Source organism: Orcinus orca, chromosome 19 (assembly GCF_937001465.1).
Source record: "Orcinus orca chromosome 19, mOrcOrc1.1, whole genome shotgun sequence".
NCBI lineage: Eukaryota > Metazoa > Chordata > Mammalia > Artiodactyla > Delphinidae > Orcinus > Orcinus orca.
The window spans coordinates 36,457,050-36,481,608 of NC_064577.1; the positions used below are offsets into that span (position 1 = coordinate 36,457,050).

General features: G+C 40.4%; 1 protein-coding gene across 9 annotated transcripts in view; it reads right to left on the minus strand.

The window, feature by feature from the left end:
* The window catches only part of TANC2 (tetratricopeptide repeat, ankyrin repeat and coiled-coil containing 2), a 357,408-nt gene that overhangs the window by 21,544 nt on the left and 311,305 nt on the right, over window positions 1-24,559 (minus strand). For all 9 annotated transcript variants that reach the window (XM_004275661.3, XM_049701636.1, XM_049701638.1 and 6 more), the window contains 5 exons: window positions 18,529-18,637; window positions 11,455-11,577; window positions 10,663-10,899; window positions 6,108-6,293; window positions 3,742-3,835 (listed from right to left, as the gene is read on the minus strand). In XM_004275661.3, the coding sequence (XP_004275709.1) occupies window positions 3,742-3,835; window positions 6,108-6,293; window positions 10,663-10,899; window positions 11,455-11,577; window positions 18,529-18,637 (749 nt within the window). The remainder of the gene's footprint in view (window positions 1-3,741; window positions 3,836-6,107; window positions 6,294-10,662; window positions 10,900-11,454; window positions 11,578-18,528; window positions 18,638-24,559) is intronic.

Sequence of the window (24,559 nt, forward strand, 5' to 3'; positions counted from 1 at the left end):
AGACCAGTAACAGAATTCGTTCCCTAGCGTGTCAGCATCTGATGAGATTATTTGAAATAAATGGTCCTTTTTCAAAGGGAAACAGCTAGGGAGTTTGAAGAAACAGATAGGATACAGCTCAGAGTTGATGGAATAGCCAAAGTCGGCTTCGATGGGATGCTGATGCTGAATAGAATGCAGAGAAGCAAATGGTTCTTTTCTCTCTTCTCAACCTTGACAGTGTACAGCACAGACAGGTCATGAAGACCGATGGGATGGAGGTGGGTGGGGAAGACTTATACTGATCACTGCTATCCAAAACAACATTCATTAGTTACACATTTATAGAGCTATTTTGTCAGATACTGTCAGCTCTCAAGGAACTCAGGGTTGAATAAGGATAACAGACAAACAAATACATTACTATACAGTGTGATAAGCACAACAGAGATAAGTCCACGGGGGTTGTCTGGAGGTGGCACAGAGGAAGAAGTGTCTGAGAAGGTCTCCAGGAAGAGATGACAATCTAAACAAGATGCTGAAAGAGAAATAGGAGACTTATAGGCAACGACGACAGGGAGGCATTCTAGGCACAGGGAGAGCACGTATAAAGGCACTGAGGTGGGGAACGGCACGTTTACTCCTACTGGAGAAGACAGGCAACAGATGATGCTAGAGATCATGACACGTCTTTTTATGCTACCTTTTTTTTTTTTTTGGCCGCATCACACAGCATGTGGGATCTTAGTTCCCCGACCAGGGATCGAACCTGTGCCCCCTGCATTGGGAGCGTGGAGTCGTAACCACTGCACCACCAGGGAAGTCCCTTTTTATGCTACATTAATGTTACAGGTGGTCGATGAAGGGTGGTAAGCAGGAAAGTGACATGGACAGATTGTGGCTTAGAGAGCTCACTTTGGCTGAAGTCTGGGAGATAAATCACAAAAGGGTGAGGCCAGAGACAAGAAGATCAGCTAGGAAGTAGTTGCAATAATCTAGACAAAAGATGATGAAAGCATGAATTAATGGTATCTTGTTTATGTTCTGAATTTTCGCTACTTTTGGGCCATGGATGGCTCAGGCTCTCCAGAGTTGCCAGAAGCTTTTAATGCTGGTTCTGTTCTACAGCTGTAAGACAAAGGAGAGGAGGGATTGGTGAATCTTGTCATCTTAATTGCCTTTCTTCTGTGTTGGAATACAGATTTCTGTGTTCCATAAGAAATCTGTGAAAACCCTGCAGGATGGGAGGGGGTCAGCCAGACGGTGAAAGCTCGATGTAGGAAGGTGCTCTTTGGAAGGACAAAAAGGCCATAAAAGGAGGACGAAGACAACCAGGATATTCCAGTGACCTGCTTTTAGAAAATCTGATATGTAAAAATTACATCTCAATAAATATTTCACTATATGCTAAGATACATTTCATTGATTCTAAGATGTACTTTCTTCCCTCCGCATTTTTAACATCTCAAAGTCAGGTTGCATCTCATAATCGATGTGATAATAAAGAACTGTGTCAGTTTTATAGGCAGAGAGAGGGTTTTTCTTTCTGGTTTTTTTTTGGAATGGCACATAAAATAATGGTTCTATAGTTTCTTATAGTTACTGGTGTTTTGGATTTAATACAGTAAATGATACAAATTGTTGGAAACATCATTACCATCATATTTTCCCTAAGTAAAAATTGGGTTGTTTAGGCCAGGGTTGCAGATACGAGACCCTAACCAGCTGGCTGCAGGTCACAGACCTTCATTCTCTATGCAAGAGAAACCTGTATAAGATGCTGCCATTGGAGGAAACATCACAATTCAATGAGTCATTATAAATTTTAAATGATTATGTGCTGTAAGTTAAAAAGAAACGTGTACTTGTTAAGTCCATCACTATAGACAGAAAAGCAACTCAGAGTCTACTCTACACTAGTGGTGAGTGGTAGGGACATTTTTTAACATAGCAAAGACATGATTTCCCAGAAATTTTTCTGAAGTCAAATAACTTTTTATAGCTCTATAAATTATATTACAAATGTATTTCATTCTAACTCATATTTAAATAATGTCTTATGTTCATAGTGCTGAAATGAGTTCGTATAAATATAAAATTAAACACAACACAATTCTGACTACAAGCAAACTGACATGAAACTTTGATTTTTTTTTACAATCTTGAGATATGGTATGTAGGTAAGAAAATTAATGTAACAAACTTTATTGCACACTTTAAAGCAGGAAATCTTTTAAAAGTCCTGAGGCTGTAAAGTTTTATTCTAATAAGAAATTCATCTCAATAAAAATAAGTCTTCCACTTAGTTCACACCCTTCTTCAACATTTTTAAGGAATTCTTTCAAGCACAGCACTAGGACGTGTGTGATAGTCATCACTATGATGGTTAGTCTTGTAATTTCTGTCCACTATTGCCATCGGGCCACTACTTTTTGTTGCGCTCCCCAGTTAGGGTTAGGGTTGCACGCGGGTGGCCTGGCAACAGGAGACTGGGAGGGACGGAGGGGCTGTGCCGGGGAGGCTGTGCTGACGGGATGTGAACCATCATGTCTCTCCTGCAGCTCCAGGTCTCAGGACGCACACTCCACAACTGCTGGCGACCTGGCCAGCCCCTTCCCCTCAGTCTGCCCTCTGGCTTCCCTCAGGGTGGGGCCCCAGAGACAGCAGCTGTTGCCAGCTGCACATTTTCCTTTAATCTGTCATGGGCTCTTAAGCTGCAGCTGCCCGGCATCTGCTCCCTTTGGCTCTGACAGAGGGAGGGATTGTTTGAGAAGCAAATTCCTGAGCTCTGGACCATTCTACATGATGTTAAAGAAGCCATGAAACCTATATATAAGATTACTGCCATGTGTGGAGACATCACAGTTCAATAGGTAATTATACATTTTAAGTGAATTCAAGCCTCTTCTCATTTTTAATAACATTCTGACCCTAACCAAAGCATACCCCCTTCTTGTTCAGTAAAATGCTCTCCCTAAAATCGGCCATCAACGTTGGTCTACTTATCCTGGCAAACACGACACATATCTGTGGTGACTCTACAGTTTTTACTGCCCTGGTTTCATAAACACATAAAAGGTTACTAATGTTTTTCCAGATGTTCCAGTTTAGACTTGGGGGAAAGACAACAATCATTTCCTGCAAAGGCCACAAGGAAGAGGCTTCTGTTAGTGGAGTAAGTACCAAGCAATATAGAAATGGCTTTGCTGCAGATCGTGAGAGACTACGCAGGGCTGTGCCCTACAGGGGGGACCTTCATTTTGCATCCTGATAGCAACGGTACTCATGACGTATCAGTTTAATCATGTCAGGACCACTCCGCCGTGCTAACACTTGGTTCAGTAAGCCAGAGGTGTCGATAAAAATTTAACTTCTTGGTTTATAGCTACAGGAGAAATATTTACTCCTAACTGCTATAAGGATCACAGGGAAAAAAAGTTCACAACTCTTTTCTGCTATGGTTTGGCACATTGTAAGGAAACTTCCAGTCTTTTAAAATATTTGGAAACAAGAGCGGGGGAAGGTTTGTCTGAAAGAAGACTCTGGGGCTAACGGCATGGAGCACCCAAAGGGAAAGAGGATTGAAAGGAGGAAACTTGTGACTTTTCCTTTGGCTGAATCAGTCTCCAACACAATAGCCATAAGACAGAGACGGCCACCTTTGGTCTGGCAGAGAAAAAAATCAGGGTGTGAGATGCAGAGAATATCTCCACACAGACATGACACGTTCACAGAGAAGAGAGAGATGTCCACAGGAGGTACCTGTCTCTCCCCAGAGACTGTCAAAGCTGTTGATCTGTGCTCGTTCCACCTCTTCCTCATCTTTTTCTGGAAGATCAAGTAGGTAGGAGACAATCTGAAACAAGAAGCTGTGTCAGCTCAAAGGTCAGGTGGAAAACTGTACTACTGATACTAGCCTGTGAGGTTTGGAAGATACCCGGATACCCAAGGGTCACGCTCTCTGTTGCACACAAAAGGCATCAGAACTGACTGTCCTCGCCTAAAAACCCAAAGCTGCCATGATGAGCATTTGTTCTACCAGGTACAGTGGACATGTTTCCCTTGAACACAATTAACTTACATAGCATGTGACTTTTAAAAATCACATATTTATCACATTTGAGTTAAAAAAGCAAACCCTCGTCCTCCTAATAAAAATGCTACCAAGAAATAAACAGGAAAAAAATCAATAAACAAAACCCAGAAAATAAATATGGAGAAAACTGAGGGCCTGTAGTTTTTCAGAGCAGAGCTATTATCTTCTTTTTTCCTCTTGGAATTACAAGGACTGTTTGCGGATAATAAAAGGAGAATGGCTGCTAACAACAAAGGAAAGTGACAGCTCTGTTTCCAGGAATTTCACTGTAGAGAGAGCTAAAAAACCTTCTATAGATAATAAAAATTCCAATTTTACTTAATATTCCCTTGGTGATACGTCAGGTCAGCTGATGGGGTAGCTGTGTCACTGAAGCATCTCAAGCAGTGGCGAGCCAACTGGTACTGGCCCATGAAAGCGGACTGTTAAATTTTCGGAATTTTGCAAGCCAGTCAGTAAACAAAGATGTTTATTAAAAATTAAATAACAATTAAAGAAATTAAATTAAAAAAGGTTAAAATATCAAATGTTATAACTTCTTAATTATTTAATTACATTTTACTATTATCTATGCTCTTCAGGTTATTTATATTTACTGTATCTGGATGGTGGACATTTTATATAATGGTGTGCTCCTGTGCATCTCTTTGAAACTTTGTGTTCGGTGATGTCACATTGGCAGCTTGAAATCAGCCATGGTGGGGGGACTTATACCCTGGAAATTGGCAAACTTTGTAAACGAGGATTTGATTTACTGCTAAAGCTAAAAGGGGTTCCAGTTTAATGAATATAATTTGTATGAGGATGAGAAGTAATTTAACAGTAGATCGCACATCAGATTTAATGACAAAATTATTGGGAAAAGAGCAAATAGGGGTGCAACTTCATTTATCAAATCATGGTTGAGTTGTAACCACAGGTTGGGTACGGATATACGTTTAGCAAAAATCAACAAAAGCATTCAATTAAGAGCATTACACAATTCATTATTATTTGTAAACTGTGTGCAACATTTTTTAAAATATCAGTAAAATTTATAATAAATTTAAGTCTGTATGTACACACACACACACACACACACACACACACACTTCTGTTCCACTCCACTCCCCTCCCCAGAGCTGGCTGTTACACATTTCCTAAAACACTACCAATTCCACATATTTTGCCACTGTATTATTACTTTCATTAATAAATAAATTAGCAAAAATACCATTTGCACAGTGATTTACAGTTTACATCTCATATCAACCTTGTAAAAAAGAATTTATTAGCCTCGCTTTACTGGTGGGGAACTAAGGTTCTAAGAGATTAGGTATATTGCCCAAGGTCCAGAGCTAATGAGTAGGAAAGCTGGACCTCAAACCTGGTCCTTCTGAGATTCCAACTGTTGTGCCCTTTCCATTCCACTCTGTCTACCCATGTGAACACAGGTCAAAAAATAATCCACCTGAGCCTAGTGTCATTGTCTGTTAAATAGGGGTGGAAAGATGGTGAGGAATCAGATTAGATAATTCCCGAGGTCCTTTCCAACATAATTCTAGGTACCCTGGAATCTCCCTACTCCTCAGATCAATGACCAAAAACCTAATTCACATTAATTAGGCTAACAAAATTTTTTTTTAATTTATTTTTGGCTGCGTTGGGTCTTTGTTGCTGTGCGCGGGCTTTCTCTAGTTGCAGCGAGCGGGCTTCTCATTGTGGTGGCTTCTCTTGTTGCGGAGCACAGGCTCCAGGCACGTGGGCTTCAGTAGTTGCAGCATGCGGGCTCAGTAGTTGTGGCTCGCAGGCTCTAGAGCGCAGGCTCAGTAGCTGTGGCACACGGGCTTAGTTGCTCCGCGGCATGTGGAATCTTCCCGGACCAGGGCTTGAACCCGTGTCCCCTGCATTGGCAGGTGGATTCCTAACCACTGCGCCACCAGGGAAGCCCTAGGCTGGCAATTTTATAATAATGCAACCTCTTTTTCCTGGTTTCCTAGGTCCTTCAATACATAGCTTGAAAAAACCCCCCAAACCTTATCCGCTTTCTTACCTCAGTATAACCCATGCTGGCTGCAGCGATGAGGGCCTGCTGGATGGCATGGCTCTTCTTAAACACCCCTTGCTGCTGGCCCGCCATTGTCCAGTCACACTGAATCAAAAACTTGACAACTTCCAGATGACCTCGGAGTGCAGCGTGGACCAAGGCACACTGCCCATTCTTATCCAAGTGATCCACCTACGGGCGGGGACAGAAAAACCTATGTGAAAAAGACTGTGGCTGTATTCCCAATCTAGTCACATCAGCCCACTGCATAGGTCGGGACTACTAAGATTCATCCTCTCCTATTCCTTGGACCAATCCCTGAGAAAATTTAGAAGATACTCTCCTACTCAGGCTAGATCTTCACTGAGCTACAACTCTGGTAGATGCCCCTCTGGGGAGAACCTCTTTGCATAACGTCAGGCTTTTGTTTTCACATCAAAAGAAACCAAAAAAAAAAAAAAAACAAAACCCAAAAACAAAACACCAAAACTCCCAGCTCCAGCTTTGTTTTCCTGAGGTACACTCTCCCTTGTCCTCAAATAGTTCTTTTTAGACCCAAATATGAAAGACTTGTAAGCTGTGTTGGCACAAAAAACTGTCTTTGAAATCATGAAAGGGAAGAAAAAAATTTTGAAGCTCAAATTTTTTGGTCTTCCAAAGAGGCAAAACATCTCATATCATGACTCACACATTTGACCACTATGCTTTGGCAAAGGCCACTGCTCTCTTCCAGTGGGAGGGCGGAATCTCAACCATCTGGCCAAAATGGCTAGAGGTACTTGGAACTTAATGCTAGACTATGTTCCAACAGCAGTTTTTACAGTTGCAGTGCTGGTTACAAGTTTAGGCTGAAAGAGAAGGCTGACTAAGGTCAATGTACCAGAAGGTCCCCAGCTACAAGTCTCAATAGATGAACAGCCTTTTCTGGCAGGTGGGCAGGTTATTTTCCAGTGGTAGTTAGAGCACTTGAAGCCTAAGTTCTGTACCTGGTTCTCTCCAGCTTTAGTTTCACCCGGCCATCCATATAACAAATGTTTACTGAATGCCTACCATGTACAGGGTACACGATAGGATAAAAAGGTAAATAAGAGAGTAAAATATAGATTCTGCTCTCAAAGTTTTGAACAAGATAGGGGCGATGCGACCAATACAACAAAAACGTGTCCAACAAAGGTGTAATATAATAAATGTCAGCCGGAAAGCAAAAGTGCAATAAAATTTCAGAGGATTTCCAGCCAGAAGCAGGAACAGATTCAGAGGGAAAGGTGCAATGGTCTGAATGTTTGTGTTCTCCCACCATTATTCATTGGAATTCTAACCCCTGAGGTAATTAGGAGGTGGTGGCTTTGGAAAGTGATTGGGTCATGAGGGCAGAGCCCTCATGAATGGGATTAGTATCCTTATACAGAGGCCCCAGAGAGCTTGCTTGCCCCCTTCCACCGTGTGACGGCACAGCGAGAAGGCACTGTCTGTAAACCAGGAAGCTCTCACCAGACACCGAATCTGCTGGCGCCATGCTGTGGGGACTTAGCTTCCAGAACTGTAAGAAGGAAATGTTTGTAAGATACTCAGTCTATGGTATTTTATTACAGCAGCCCAAATGGACTAAGAAAAGGGCTATCTCAACTGGCTGGGATAGGAAATGATTAATTCTAGTTTTTGAAGGGTAAAATACATTAAGGGGGAGTTCAAACTACAACGTTGAGAGGGTCTTTTGGGACAAGAGCATGGATATTTTGAATGCCAGGCTAGTGGTCTGAATTTTCATAAGTAATGGAGAGTCACTGAGAATTTTCACGTTCAGAACTGTAGTTTTTAAAAACTAAAGGAATGAATTAAAAGAACCCTTGGCTTCTTGGGGAAATGGTTGATTCCAGGGCTGGGACAGTAATAGCAAAAGATGAGTTTGGAATATCTTGTGGTGCCAGAAAGTACAGAAGCACTCATGAAATGATGGGGGTGGGGCTTGAAAGGACACAGGAACCAACGTGAAGAAGCTCCCAGTGGCCAAATCTGGGGCAATTTGAGCAAAAAAAGAAAATTCCGGCAATGAGTTATAGATCACAGAATAAAATAAATATCCAGGAACCCCTGGTGCTATAAGTAAATGAACACATTGAGGAGAAGGGACAGCTCTTCCTTACAGTAGAATTCCAATTAATAAATGTAGAAGGAAGAGGGAAATAGAAAATCGCTATAATGCAAATATCATAGCAATAATTACTGCAGCAAGAATGGACCCATCAATGGATGGATCCTAAATTAGTGGACAAAAAAAAGATACAAGGTATCTGCCTAGTCTGAAAGCATCTCCCTAAAAGATACTTCTTAATTCCAAATGGGAGAAACAGTGACTTCAGGTTGAGAAACCTGGAAGATACCACCTTATCCAAGTGATAGAGGTTAACATCCCCTGTAATGAGATCTCAACATCACGCACCTCCTGCAGTGCTGCATGAATAAGGGCAGAGCATCATGTCTGTGGTGTGCTTGCCAAAAACATACAAACTCAATCTAATGAAGAGAAAATATCAGACCAACTATAATTGAAGAACATTCAATTCAGTTATGCAACAAAATAACTGGCTAAATACTTAAGTGGTTTAGAGGGGTGAGAAATGAGAAATAGTTACTTTATTTGGCGATTGACAGTTGTTAGTGACTTTTGAGAGCAGCTTCAGTTGAATGCCAAGAGGTTGGGGTTTTTCTTTTTTTAAGGATATTATTTATTAGGCACTGCATGAGACTAAAAGAGACTTCATCTCTTTTTAAAAAGGCTCGATCACTTTTAATTGTCACAATGCCCCTCTTAATCCTGTTTCTAGGTTAAACAAGTGAGGCTGAGAGAGGTCAAATGACTCGTCCAAGCCCTCAGAGAAAGCGAGTGTGAATGCAGGCTTTGACCAGGTCGTGCCTGAAGCCGAAGTTTATGATTTTAATGACTTGCCTCCTCTTTCTGTCACGGAAGCCAGACCACAAATGGTTAAGGAGTAGTAAGGAAGCAGTGGTCGCAAGTACAGATGACTCTTAGGACAGGCTTGGGGGACATGGGTGGGAAGAGATGGGATGGTGGCTTCTGGTTAGGAGAGAGAGGGGAGTTTCTCTTTTGGGTTAGAGAAGACAATCATAGGTTGTAGAAACTGAGAAGAAAGGTAGTGTGAATTTAGAAAAAGAATGAAATGATGTGAGAGAAAGAGCAACATACTGAGATTAAAAAATATAGGTGGGGAATTCCCTGGCAGTCCAGTGGTTAGGATTCCGCACTCCCACTGCAGGGGACATGGGTTCCATCCTTGGTCGGGAACTAAGATCCCACAAGCTGTGCAGCATTGCCGGAAAAAAAAAAAAAAAAAAAAAAAAAAAATATATATATATATATATATATATATATATATATATATATATAGTGGAGGCAAGCATTCTGGAAAGGAAGGTAAACACTTCCTTCTCTGAGGCAGAAGTAAAGGTGAGTGTATGTAAGGATTAATAGAGTTTTGAGATCGAGGCACAGTGAGATTAAAATCAATCTTGGCAGTCGTAGGAGGGCAAAAAAGGTTTGATAGGGTCTTGAAAAGATCACAAATTATTTATTTATCTGCTCTGGGGAAAACAAGAGATGAATAAAATGATACCTGAGCAACAGGAAAGACCCAGCTGAGATTAGAATATGAATTCACAGCAGTCATAATAAGGCCCAATTTTCACTCTGTTTCTAGAGGTGTTCATTCAAATGACTAGGACCATTCCTGTGTCACAGTTAACATCTACAGCTCTGAGATTTCACTGAGGTTCCCAGGTCCCAGCTCCCAAAGGAGTCTCAGGAGACACAGTTCTTCCCTGGTAAGGACACTGGACACCTCAGAACGAGGGCATACATATTACTTATATTTCACTGCAAAACCACCAAATTCCTCAGTTTGTTTTCAGGATGGAAACAAAATACCATTGGGCTACAATGTTCCCCAGAGGCCTACATTTTTGAGACCAGCATTTTTCTTTTCACCAATATTTTCAAATTGAGTTCTATCAGTGGCCTTTGAGATACTGTAAAGCAAATATATTTCTGAGAAATGTTTTGAGAGAATTAAAATACACTAACAGAAACACTTCTGAGTTCCTCTGGTCAGAGAGAATCATCTTCTCCCCATACCTCTTCAGGGGTATCTTCAAGACTCTAACATGAAAGGCTTAGAGTCTAGAGGCACCATTCAGTTCAGACTTCACAGGGCCATCTCCTTGCTCCCCCACTTCTCTTTCCTCACTCTGAGCTCAGGAGAGAATTTCTTGGCTGTTAGGGACTTTTTGTGGCTGCTGATAAATGCAGTTTCCTAAGTGCCTCTCAAAAGTTTTAGAACTGTGTGCAAATTCAGCATGGAACTGGCCATGGCAAGTGGGCAACAGTAGGATGTAATCAGAGCTAGTTCTCCCTTTGATCTGCTCCCTAATAGGATCTGATGTATTCTACCTACACTCAGGAGGTCACGCAGGAGATAAGGAAGAGTCTATAGCAGGAAGAAAGAAAAGGGAAGAAGAAAAGGCAGCAGAGCCGGACAGCCACTACCTTGGCCCGTTTCTTGCACAGCAGCACGACAATGCTTAGGAAGCCTGCGGCTGCAGCATAGCCCAGAGGAGTCAGGCCACTTTCTGAGGAGGCATCCACGTTGGCCCCAAACTCCAACAGTAGGGCCACCATTTCTGTGTAACCAAGATGACACTGGACGCATAGAATTGGAGCATTATTTAAAACCTCTGTCCGGTAATTAATGTTGGCACCTCCCAAAATCAGCAGTCGGCTGACCTAGAAATGAGTGAATAAACAGAAATAATACTCACATAAGTATCAGTTATATCCTATTAGTCATCTTGTATTAAGTCCTCTGGGACCCCACAATAAGTGCCCAGAAGCATTTAGTAACGGCTTTATTTTAAAATCTTCATTTGTTCCTTTTTCAATACCTTGCCTTTGGAAAGGGATGTGAAATATCTCCTTTATATAAACTGCCCAGTAACTAAAGTCAACACCACCCATACTGTAGTGCTGTCAGAGTCTCCACGAAGTGAGCTGTCAGTCAGAAAAAACCCTATCAAAGCAAAGGTGGTCCAAGAATGACTTACTCCCTAGAAGCAGCAGGACTTATTCTACAAATCAGAGTCATCTTATACAAGGTACAAGGTTAATAGGCTTGGTCTTCAACTCACAGAACAAAATGTAAAATATATCAAATTATCAGTAAAAGGTTAATAGGAGACAGTCTAAGGCAAGTCAAAGATCGATTAAATAGCTACTTAAATGTCCTCCTAGTTTTAGGTTTTCATAGTTAATTCTTTAATCTGACTGTAATTTATCACTTACCTTTATATTTGGAGTATAGAGATTTCGTAAAGATGCCAATGCCATGGAAAGACCCTCTGTGCTATAGGAGATCCAGAGACCTTGGAGGATGGAGGATGATACTCCAACTTTTTTACTCAAACCCTGAAAAAGAAATATAGAGACAGTCAAATCATTAGCCCAGCTAAAAAGTACCATCAGTAGTTAAGTTAGGAGCCTCTAGGTTTGTGGTACTAACAAATGAGAAGAGAGTCTTGCTCAAACAATACCCAGGCATAACAAAGCCAACCCACTGATGCAGACGAAGACTAGTCCTGCAGGAACAGGCTAACTTAAACTGTCTCCACCTTGGCAGTCTGCGGAAACAAATCTACTTAATACCTCTCTTTTCTGCTCTATCTGGATATAATCCCCCCTCCCCCCAGATCTTTTCTACTAGCCTTCTTGAATCAATCTCTTAAATTCAAGTTAGTAAAGTATACACGGTAACAGAGATAATGCAGTGTGATCACTGATCTCCATCTCATTTCCGTCCTGGACATTTGTGAAAACGGTATCTCCCAGCCTCCTTTACAGTTATGTGGGCCATGGGACTGACTCCTGGCTAATAAAATGTGGGCAGAAGTAATATGTCATGTCCAGCCTTGGCCCCAAATTCCCTGTGTGTTTCTCCACACTTTCTATTATTCCTCTTGATTGCAGGCCAGATGATCCAATGGAGGATCCTGAGGGCCTAGGAGATTCTGGAACTACTGTGTGGAAGAAGCCTGCCCAATGATCTGTACTGGACTGCAACGAAAGTGAAAAATAAGCCTTGGTTAAGTCACTGAGATTTTGCAGGTTTGTTAGAGTAGCTAGCATTGCTCACCCTAACATAGCCTAAAATAATCACATCTGTTCATCCTCAGGGAAACAACATAGGTTTGATTGCCATCAGCAACAAATTTTCTCTAGTGTGACTGGCCTAAGTCCCACTGTATGTACTAATGTTTGCCCTTTTACTTGGACTTCTCCAAAAGGAAGTTAGAATAAATTGTTTTTTAAAATCTCCTGCTGTGATGGCAAGATTCTCTGGCAATCTTCTTCTTCTTCTTTCTTAAGGCTGTGCAGCGTGGCTTGCAGGATCTTTGCTCCCTGACTAGGGATTGAACCTGGGGCCCCTGCAGTGGAAGTGTGGAGTCCTAACCACTGGACCGCCAGGGAATTCCCAGCAATCTTCTTACTATTCTGCCAATATCTGGGTCAAGTGAGTTAAAGCAGGAAACCCTGAGGGCCGCAAGATATTAACAATGAAGTTTGGGAACCACAAAGTAGATCTGAGGAGGTATTTTTTTAAAAAACTTAATCTGCTCTGTTTGCTTTGTGAGAAAGTAGTCCAGTTTGATTCTTTTGTGTGTAACTGTCCAGTTTTCCCAATACCATTTATTGAAGAGGCTGTCTTTTCCCCATTGTATATTCTTGCCTCTTTTGTCATGGATTAATTGACTATATAAGTGTGGGTTCATTTTTGGGTTCTCTGTTCTGTTCCATTGATCTATGTGTCTGTTTTTGTGCCAGTACCATACTGTTTTGATTACTGTAGCTTTGTAGTATAGTTTGAAACCAGGGAGCATGATACCTCCAGCTTTGTTCTTCTTTCTCAAGATTGCTTTTGTTATTCAGGGTCTTTTGCATTTCCACACAAATTTTAGAATTATTTGTTTTAATTCTGTGAAAAATGCCTTTCATGTTTTGACAGAGATTGCACTGAATCTGTAGATTGCCTTGGGTAGTATGGTCATTTTAACAATATTAATTCTTCCAATCCATGAGTATGGTATATCTTTCCATTTGTTTGTGTCATTTTCGATTTCTTTCATCAGTGTCTTATAGTTTTCTGGGTAGAAGTGTTTTACTGCTTTAGTTAGATATATTCCTAGGTATTTTATTTTTTTTGATGCAATTGTAAATGGGATTGTTTTCTTAAGTTCTCTTTCCAATAGTTTGTTATCAGTGTATAGAAACACAACAGGTATCTGTTTATTAATTTTGTGTCCTGCAACTTTACTGAATTAACTGATTAGTTCCAACGGTTTTTGGTAGCATCTTTAGGATTTTCTATATATAGTATCATGTCACCTGCAAACAGTGACAATTTTACATCTTCCTTTCCAATTTGGATGCCTTTTATTTCTTTTCCTTCTCTGATTCTTGTGGCTAGGACTTCCAATCTATGTTGAATAAAAGTGGTGAGAGTGGGTATCCTCGTCTTGTTCCTGATCTTAGAGGAAATGCTTTCAGCTTTTCATCACTGAGGATGATGTTGGCTATGGATTTGCCATATACGACTTTTATTATGTTGAAGTATGTTCCCTCTGTATACTCTGTTGAGACTTTTTATTATAAATCGATGTTTAATTTTGGCAAAAGCTTTTTCTGCATCTACTGAGATAATCATATGATTTTTATCCTTCATTTTGTTAACATGGTGTAAGATGTTGATTGATTTGCAGATATTGAACCATTCTTGCATCCCTAGGATAAATCCCACTTGATCATGGTGTATGATCCTTTTTATATTATGTATTATTGAATTCGGGTTACTAATATTTCGCTGAGAACTTTTGTATCTGTGTCTATCAGTGATCTGGGCTTGTCAGTTTCTTTCTCTGGGGTGTCTTTGTCTGGTTTTGGTATCAGGGTGATGCTGGCCACACAATGAATTTGGAAGTGCTCCTTCCTCTTCAAGTTTTTGGAACAGCTTGAGAAGGACAGGCATTAACTCTTTAAATGTTTGGTAGAATTCACCTGTGAAGCTGTCTGGTCCTGGACTTTTGTTTGTTGGGAGTTTTTTTTTTAAATTATTGATTCAATTTTCAATTTCATTACTGGCAATCAATTTGTTCATATTTTCTATTTCTTCCTTATTTAGTCTTGGGAGATTGTAAGTTCCTAGGAACTTATCTGTTTCTTCAGGTTGTCTGTTTTATTGGTGTACAATTGTTTGTAGTAATCTCTTATGCTCCTTTGTATTTCTGTGGTTATTTGTTATAACTTCTCTTTCAGTTTTGATTTTATTTATTTGGGCCCTCTCTTTTTCTTCATGAGTCTGGCTAAACATTGATCAATTTTGTTTGTTTTTTCAAAGCAGCAGCTCTTGATTTCATTGATCTTTTCTATTTTGTCTATTCATTTATTTCTGCTCTGATCTTTTAAGATTTCTTTTCTTCTACTAACTTTGGGTTTTGTTTGCTTTTTTTTCCCCCCAGTTCCTTTATGTGTAAGGTTAGATTGTTTGAGATTTTTCCTGTTTCCCGAGGTAGGCTTCTATCACTATAAACTTCTTTCTTAGACTTGCTTTTGCTGCATCCCATAGACTCTGGATCATTGTGTTTCCATTTTCATTTATCTCTAGATATTTTTTGATTTCCTCTTTGATTTCCTCAGTGACTCACTGGTTGTTTAGTAGTGTGTTGTTTGGAGTTCACGTGTTTGTGTTTTTTTTTTTTTTTTTTTTTGCGGTATGTGGGCCTCTCACTGTTGTGGCCTCTCCCATTGCGGAGCACAGGCTCCAGACACACAGGCCCAGCGGCCATGGCTCACAGGCCCAGCCACTCCACAGCATGTGGGATCCTCCCGGACCGGGGCAGGAATCCGTGTCCCCTACATTGGCAGGTGGACTCTCAACCACTGTGCCACCAGGGAAGGCCCCTTGTTTGTGTTTTTTTGTAGTTTTTTTCCTTATAGTTGATTTGTACTCTCATACCACTGTGGTCAAAAAAGATGCTTGATATAATTCAATCTTCTTAAATTTATTGAGAACTGTTCGTGGAATAGCATGTGCTCTATTCTAGAGAATGTTCCATGTGCACTTGAAGAAAGTGTGTGTTCTGCTGTTTTTGGATGAAACATTCTGTACATATCTATTAATTCCATAATTGTCATTTAAGCCTAGTGTTTCTTTGTTGATTTTCTGTCTGGATGATCTGTCCATTGATATGAGTGGGGTATTAAGTCCCCTACTATTATTATATTACTGTCAATTTCTCCCTTTATGTTTGTTAAAATTTGCTTTATGTATTTATGTGCTACTATGCATCCACATTTACAATTGTTACATCTTCTTGTTGGATTGATCCCTTTACTCCTTTATCATTATGTATCATTGATCCCTTTATCATTATCATTGATCCCTTTACCCTTCTTTGCTAGTCCTTGTTTTAAAGTCTATTTTGTATAAGTAATGCCAGCCCAACTTTCTTTTTGTTTCCATTTGCATGGAATACCTTTTGCTATCCCCTTACTTTCAGTCTGTGTATCTTTGAACTGAAGTGAGTCTCTTGTAGGCAGCATATATACAGGCCTTTTTTTTTTTTCAGTCCTTTAGCCACTCTATTCCTGCAGCTCTCTGGGACTCCCAAAAGTAATCGCCACTGGTCTTCAAAGCCAAATGCTCTGGGGACTCATCTTCCCGGTGCAGGACACCCAGGCTGGGGAGCCCGATGAGGGACTCAGACCTCTCACTCCTTTGGGAGAACTGAAGACATGTCCACACAAAAACCTGAACACTAACATTGTAAGTGTACTAAATGCCAATGAGTTATTCACTTTAATATGTCTAATTTTATTTTTAAAAAATAAAAAGAGGAAAAAAAAACCCTGTATGCTATGTTCATAGCAGCGTTATTCACAACAGCCAAAAAGTGGAAACAACTGAAATGTGCAACTAGTGAATGGATAAACAAAAAGGAGTATTATTTGGCAATAAGAAGGAATCAAGTACTGACACACGCTACAACATGGATGAACCCTAAAATCATCATGCTAAGTGAAAGAAGCCAGACATAGACAACCAGGGATTGTATGATTCCATTTATACTAGATGTCCAGAAGAGTCAAACTTACAGACAGTAGATTAGTGGTTGCCAGGGGTTGGGGGAAGCTCATGGGGAGTGCCTTCAAATGGACACAAGGTTTATTTTTAAGGTGATGGAAATGTACTAATAGTGGTAATAATTACACAACTCTGTAAATATACCAAATATCCAGAATTACAGACACTCAACCTCATATTTTTAAGGTGATTAATGACATCATATGTAATTTTTCATGAACAAAGATAAAATAAGGGAAATTTAAAACTAATTGGAAAGAAATATGAATTGGACTATATGTCATTGCTGACTGGCAGTTCTAAGTGGCGCTGAGTCTAAGCATTGAGTCTGTCTTTGCCTTTTCATGACCCTCAGCTGATAGGAAGTGAGAATTCTGGCAGTCTGAGAGAAGCTTAAGTCTATCAACAGGGAGCACACTGCATTTAGAGGACCCTGAAAACTGCAGCATCAGGAAAACCATGGTCCGAGTCCACATTCTTCAGCCTGCAGTCACGTCATCACCACATGCTATACACCCAAGTATTTATGGCCTGAATCACACACGGAGCCAGTCTTATCTCAGGCAACCATGTTGTCTGCAGCAACATAAGATAAAACTGTGTCAGTGACAGGAGTGTACGGTTTAAGTGTAGGTCTCTATGACAGGCTGGTGGTTCCCAGAGAGGAGGGGGTTGTGGGGAGGATGAAGTAGGTGAAGGGATCAAGAGGTACAAACGTCTGGTTATAAAATAAATTAAGCCATGGGGATATAAAAAAAAAAATAAATGTAGATCTCCCCGTAGTGGATAAAGTCACAGGGGATCAAATGAAACTTCATATCATTTATCTGTTTCATGTGGTATTTATGTTATGGTGCAGGGCATAAAGACAGACATCATCTTCATTGCATCTGATCCTAGGCAGAGGGTGATGACAAATGTTCAAGCGTTTAAAGCAGTGATGCTTAATATGTAAGTTACTTTCCCGTCTAATTGAAGGATACTCATCTTACAGTTTGTAGAAGTAGCAGATACTTTTTGGTCCACTTGAAATTGGAATGAGACACCTTGCCTGTTAAAAGAGTCTCATTCTGCTCCCATTAAGTAAGGTCATTTTTGGTAGAGTGATTTATTAATAAGACAATTATGATTCAAATAAAGGACTTGTCACTGTGGGTTTTACTTCTGTCCATCTGATGAAAAGGCTTCTCTAGCTGTGTACTTATATACTGGGAAGAATTTGCTAGGCTCTTGAAGTTGCCCTTAATGCCATTTTTCTCTCTGAAGAGAACAGAACTGTTTTATCTTCAACAGTATCTCTTGGGGGAAGTCCAAGCCAGAGGACTATTTAAGATCTCTGTATTTCTCAATCTGGGAGCAGCAAAAGTGGTCTGAAGAGATTGTAGGGATTGTAGGTGGCAGATGAAATAGCAAGCTGTGGGCTAGGAAAATCAGGAAAACAAATTTCTTCCTTGACTTCTGTCCTTTGCCCCACAACTGATATCTAGACAATAAATTCCTTGAGATTAGGGGCTGTATATTTTTGGCTTGTGTATCCCTAGTACCTAGTACAATGCCTCAGTAAGCACTGAATAAACAAATGAATGCATACAAGCACAAACAGATGAATTACGTGCCCTTCTCTGGGTCCTCCACTCCAGCCGTGTGGATGTTGGGACAGGGAGGCTGATGCTTGGAGTCCTTAAAAGTTTTGAAACTACTGCGAAAAACTGGGATTATAATTTGAAGAGGGAATGGGGGAAGTAGCTTAAAGGAAGGTTATAGGTGGTTCTAGACAAAGAGTTTGAAAATCACAGCACCAGGAATATTAAAATCTTCACTAAAACAATTATGAGAACACTGAGAGAGTAAACTGCTCTCAGCGATTTTTTTTAGACATTGTGAAAACCTGCAACTAATGCTACAACGTGACTCTTCTCAAGAGATGGTGGGTCATATATGGAGTACACATGTGTATGTGTATATGCTTCTTACCTAAATGATTATATATGTACCTTTCCTGGAAAGCCTAGCAATCCACTAAACTGGGAGATGACAAATGTGGCTTTCTTTCAAAGTCCTAGGGAGGAACGGGTCAGAAATTTTAGGAGATGGACCAATTTTGCAACAAACTGATTTCAGAAATCAGGGGCCACGCTGACATAACAGTAGCTTCATACACACAGTGTTAAGGAAAGCCTGATGGAAATGGAAAGAAAAACACCTCCAACTTCTTTAATTACCTTAAAAATGTGTGCTTTGAGGATGTGATGTCCCAGTTCAATTGTCTGCTGTCGGTTTAGTTTTCCCTCTTGGCGGGAAAACCAGAAGGCAAGTAATGTGTGACCACTCCTGCCAAAAAAAAAGACCCATTTTAGAAAATTTAATGCTCCATTTCTCCTTTGGGTGGACGACTGTTCAGGTCTAGCCATACCTCCAATGAAACTCTGTCTCATTCAACCAGTTTCTTAGGGAAGGGCACCTGCTATTGGGCAAATAACGGGCAGTGAACGGTTCCTAGCTTTTACCGGTCCTTTACCCAAATCACATGTGTGAATATCACAGAATGTCATTTCTAGTTGGCTTACACCCATCCCACACATAGATGGCATTAAAAGATCCACTTTTATTTTCTGTCTCTGTCAACTCCTCTTATTTCACCCATGCTTTAAAAGTCAGGATCCTGCTTCCTCAGGATCTCGGTTTTGGTCCTAGTGTGTCTTCTGGATTTAGCTCATCCATCCTCAGAGCCTTCGCCACCACCTAAACCCTATTATCTTTTTCTCTATCTAGATGTTTCAGCTTTAGATCAATACACATCAACTGTCTACTGGATTTCTCTACCTAGAGGTCCTATAGTACCTTAAACTCAACATGTCCCAAACTGGATTAACAACCTCTTCCCCAAGTGAAGTCTTCTCTGATCAGCCTCTACCAAGCCTCTATCCTTTCTAACATTTTCTCCCAGCCGAGAACACAGCACTCTGTCTTTGGTGCAATCATCATCCGTTGTATATGCCTTTAGTACAGTGTCTACCACACTATTACATGCTCTCTCCTCTACTAGACTGTAGGTTTCCTGATGGCATCATTCTCACCCCCCATCTCCTCGTCAACAGATCCCCAATCTGCTCATGAAAAAGAAAACCCTTTTCTCTGCCTCTTCATGTTGTCTTATCTGCCCAGGATGCTCTGTACTGCCACAGCCCTCCTGTAATCACGTGGTCAGCTGGCCTGACGACAAAGCCAACAAAAAGGCTAAGCTAAGAAAACTGCTGAAAAATAGAGCCTGAGTCCTGACTGTACGGCATCAGAAGCGGCCCTAATTTTGGACTGCTTGTTATATGAAGTGATAAATTTCTTTATTGTTTAATCCATTTGAGTTGATGTTTCCTATTTCTTCCAGCTCAAAGCATACTAATGATATATGCCTTTAACTGTGAATGTATATGTGTATATGTGTATGTATGTAAGGTATGTGTATGCATGCAGGATTCTGTATGTTTATTTACATTTATGACAGAAATCCCGAGTTGTTTATACTCTCCACAGTGCCAAACATTGTGTATTGCACATAAAAATTCTCAATAAAATTTTCTGGGGGGCTTCCCTGGTGGTGCAGTGGTTAAGAATACGTCTGTCAATGCAGGAGACACAGGTTTGAGCCCTGGTCCGGGAAGATCCCACATGCCACAGAGTAACTAAGCCAGTGTACTACAAATAGTGAGCCCGTGCTCTAGAGCTCACATGCCACAACTACTGAAGCCCGCACGCCTAGAGCCTGTGCTCCGCAACAAGAGAAGCCACTGCAGTGAGAAGCCTACGCACCGCAATGAAGAGTAGCCTCCGCTCACCGCAACTAGAGAAAGCCCGCGCACAGCAACGAAGACCCAACACAGCCAAAAATAAAACAAATAAATAGATAAATTTATTAAAAAAAATTTTTTTTGGAAGCAAGATCAGACATTAAAGAAAGGATACTGGGTCACCTTTGGGCTGTGCCTTCTTACCACATTTGCTGTAGTCTGTAGGAACTGTGACACTTAGAACTGTCTCTCTACTCCCCAACCAGGTTAGTGTCAGCAGAGTTCTCTATGCTACTGACAACACAACTCTTTTACTCCTTTCACTTGAAGTGTCATAGAGGAGGAAAATCAAACTATTATCTCAGTTTCAAGCCTAATGAATTAATCAAACAGAAGGAAAAACAGCAAATGAATTTTTGTTGGTGACTCTTCGCTGAGAAGAGGCCCAAATGTCTACTGGACGATTTTCTCTCATATTTAACACTGGCTACTCTGCCAGGTTTAACATTTGAAGATGTCTAATACTGAAGTCTGAAAAACAAACATATCCTTCCTTCCTTCTTCCTTTCCTTCCTCCCTCCCTTTTTTTTAAGCTTCAGTAAAGAACTTGGAGAACAGAGGACGGGACAGTTCCCATCTTAGGTAGGAATCATCCTATAAAACTTTAAAAAGAATTTCTACCATGTTCTAACCTTCGGCTTCATAGAATTTCTGAATTCTAGTGGATACCAGGTCATCTTACTTGAACAGACAAGACTAACCATAAAGGAAAGAAAGTTATTTAATTGAGAGAATGTCTCAGACAACTGTATCTTGTATGGAATCATCAGTGTCATCTGAAGATATGAGCCCAGGGTTGTTTCACACTCACAAAATCTAGAAATTGCTATTGAACTTTTATATAGCCCTTGAAAGCCCAATGTAGTTGGTAGGCTATTTTAACAGAAGTTAATGAGAACCATTTCTAAAAGTTCCCTATCTCAAGTTCTCAAAATCCTAACCAGTTATTAACAATGAAATTATTGTAGCCTCCCTGGTGTAAGAATTATTACATTAAGCGTCTCATCCATGGCTGTACATAGTGACTAGAACTCCTGAATACGATCCACTGCTTATGCTTCAGGCCATTAATGAGTATCCACGCCGGTGAGAAATAAGGATAAAGCTCATGGCTGACAAGGATATGAATTGTCAGTTAGACACAGAACTGACTTGCCCTAGTGCATTTACTTTACTACCGTGACTAGGACACCCTGGGAAGATGCTTCCATCTCTCTAGTGTGCATTTCAGCCAGCTACAGAGGACAGTGCTTGCTTTTGTTATTGTTGATCAGGCACTGAGGAGAAACAGCAAGCCACATGGGTCAAGGAAAAGATGAAGGTGACAACACTAGTCTATTTCTTTTTGGATACAAGCATATTACATTATTCATAAAAGAATGATTCTGATCACTTCACTGGACTCAAAGCTTATGGTGTTTAAGACACAAAAGGTAAAACAGCAATTTCCATTACATGCTGGCATTTCCATTTGTACCTTACTATTTTTTTTAACACCTTTATTGGAATATAATTGCCTTACAATGATGTGTCAGTTTCTGTTGTATAATAAAGTGAATCAGCTATACATATACATATATCCCCATTTCTCCTCCCTCTTGCGTCTCCCTCCCACCCTCCCTCCCTATACCACCCCTCGAGGTGGACACAAAGCACCGAGCTGATCTCCCTTTGCTATGCGGCTGCTTCCCACTAGCTATCTGTTTTACATTTGGTAGTATATATATATCCATGCCACTCTCTCACTTCGCCTCAGCTTACCCTTCACCCTCCCTGGGTCCTCAAGTCTATTCTCTACGTCTTTATTCCTGTCCTGCCCTTAGGCTCAGCAGAACCTTTATTTTTTTTTTTTAAGATTCCATATATATGTGTTAGCATATGCTACTTGTTTTTCTCTTTCTGACTTACTTCACTCTGTATGACAGTCTCTAGGTCCATCCACCTCACTACAAGTAACTCAATTTCGTTTCTTTTTATGGCTGAGTAATATTCCATTGTATATATGTGCCACATCTTCTTTATGCATTTATCTGTCGATGGACATTTAGGTTGCTTCCATGTCCTGGCTATTGCAGATAGAGCTGCAATGAACAATGTGGTACATGACTCTTTCTGAATTATGGTTTTCTCAGGGTATATGCCCAGTACTGGGATTGCTGGGTCATATGGTAGTTCTATTTTTAGTTTTTTAATGAACCTCTATACTGTTCTCCATAGTGGCTGTCAATTTACATTCCCACCAACAGTGCAAGAGGGTTCCCTCTTCTCCACACCCTCTCCAGCATTTATTGTTTGTAGATTTTTTGATGATGGCCATTCTGACAGGTGTGAGGTGATACCTCATTGTAGTTTTGATTTGCATTTCTCTAATGATTAGTGATGTTGACCAACCTGTCATAAGTTTGTTGGCAATCTGTATATCTTCTTTGGAGAAATGTCTTAGGTTTTCTGCCCATTTTTGGATTGGGTTGTTTTTTTTGTTTTGTTTTGTTTTTTATTTATTTGCGGTATGCGGGCCTCTCACTGTTGTGGCCTCTCCCATTGTGGAGCACAGGCTCCGGACGCGCAGGCTCAGCGGCCATGGCTCACGGGCCCAGCCGCTCCGCGGCATGTGGGATCTTCCCGGACCGGGGCACGAACCCGCGTCCCCTGCAACGGCAGGCAGACTCTCAACCACTGCGCCACCAGGGAAGCCCGGGTTGTTTGCTTTTTTGATATTGAGCTGCATGAGCTGTTTGTATATTTTGGGGATTAATCCTTTGTCAGTTGCTTCCTTTGCAAATATTTTCTCCCATTCTGAGGGTTGTCTTTTCGTCTTGTTTATGGTTTCCTTTGCTGTGCAAAAGCTTTTAAGTTTCCTTAGGTCCCATTTGTTTATTTTTATTTCCATTTCTCTAGCAGGTGGGTCAAAAAGGATCTTGCTGTGATTTATGTCATAGAGTGTTCTGCCTATGTTTTCCTCTAAGAGTTTGATGGTGTCTGGCCTTACATTTAGGTCTTTAATCCATTTTGAGTTTATTTTTGTGTATGGTGTTAGGGAGTGTTCTAATTTCATTCTTTCACATGTAGCTGTCCAGTTTTCCCAGCACCACTTATTGAAGAGGCTGTCATTTCTCCATTGTATATTCTTGCCTCCTTTATCAAAGATAAGGTGACCATATGTGCGTGGGTTTACCTCTGGACTTTCTATCCTGTTCCATTGATCTATATTTCTGTTTCCGTGCCAGTACCATACTGTCTTGCTGACTGTAGCTTTGTAGTATAGTCTGAAGTCAGGGAGCCTGGTTCCTCCAGATCCATTTTTCTTTCTCAAGATTGCTTTGGCTATTTGGGGTCTTTTGTGTTTCCATACAAATTGTGAAATTTTTTGTTCTAGTTCTGTGAAAAATGCCATTGGTAGTTTGATAGGGATTGTACTGAATCTGTAGATTGCTTTGGGTAGTATAGTCATTTTCACAATGTTGATTCTTCCAACCAAGAACATGGTATATCTCACCATCTGTTTCTATCATCTTTAATTCCTTTCATCAGTGTCTTATAGTTTTCTGCATACAGGTCTTTTGTCTCCTTAGGTAGGTTTATTCCTAGGTATTTTATTCTTTTTGTTGCAATGGTAAATGGGAGTGTTTCTTTAATATCTCTTTCAGATTTTTCATCATTAGTGTATAGGAATGCAAGAGATTTCTGTGCATTAATTTTGTATCCTGCTACTCTACCAAATTCATTGATTAGCTCTAGTAGTTTTCTGGTACCATCTTTAGGATTCTCTATGTATAGTATCATGTCATCTGCAAACATTGACAGTTTTACTTCTTCTTTTCCTATTTGGATTCCTTTTATTTCTTTGCCGTCTCTGATTGCTGTGGCTAAAACTTGCAAAACTATGTTGAATAATAGTGGTGAGAGTAGGCAACCTTGTCTTGTTCCTGATCTTAGTGGAAATGGTTTCAGTCTTTCACCATTGAAAATGATGCTGGCTGTGGGTTTGTCATATATGGCCTTCATTATGTTGAGGTAAGTTCCCTATATGCCTATTTTCTGGAGGGTTTTTATTATAAATGGGTGTTGAATTTTGTCAAAAGGTTTTTCTGCATCTATTCAGATGATCACATGGTTCTCCTTCAATTTGTTAATATGGTGTATCACATCGATTGATTTGCATATATTGAAGAATCCTTGCATTCCTGTGATAAACCCCACTTGATCAAGGTGTATGATCCTTTAATGTGCTGTTGGATTCTGTTTGCTAGTATTTTCTTGAGGATTTTTGCATCTATGTTCATCAGAGATATTGGCCTGTAGTTTTCTCTTTTAGTGACATCTCTATCTGGTTTTGGTATCAGGGTGATGGTGGTCTCATAGAATGAGTTTGGGAGTGTACCTCCCTCTGCTATATTTTGGAAGAGTT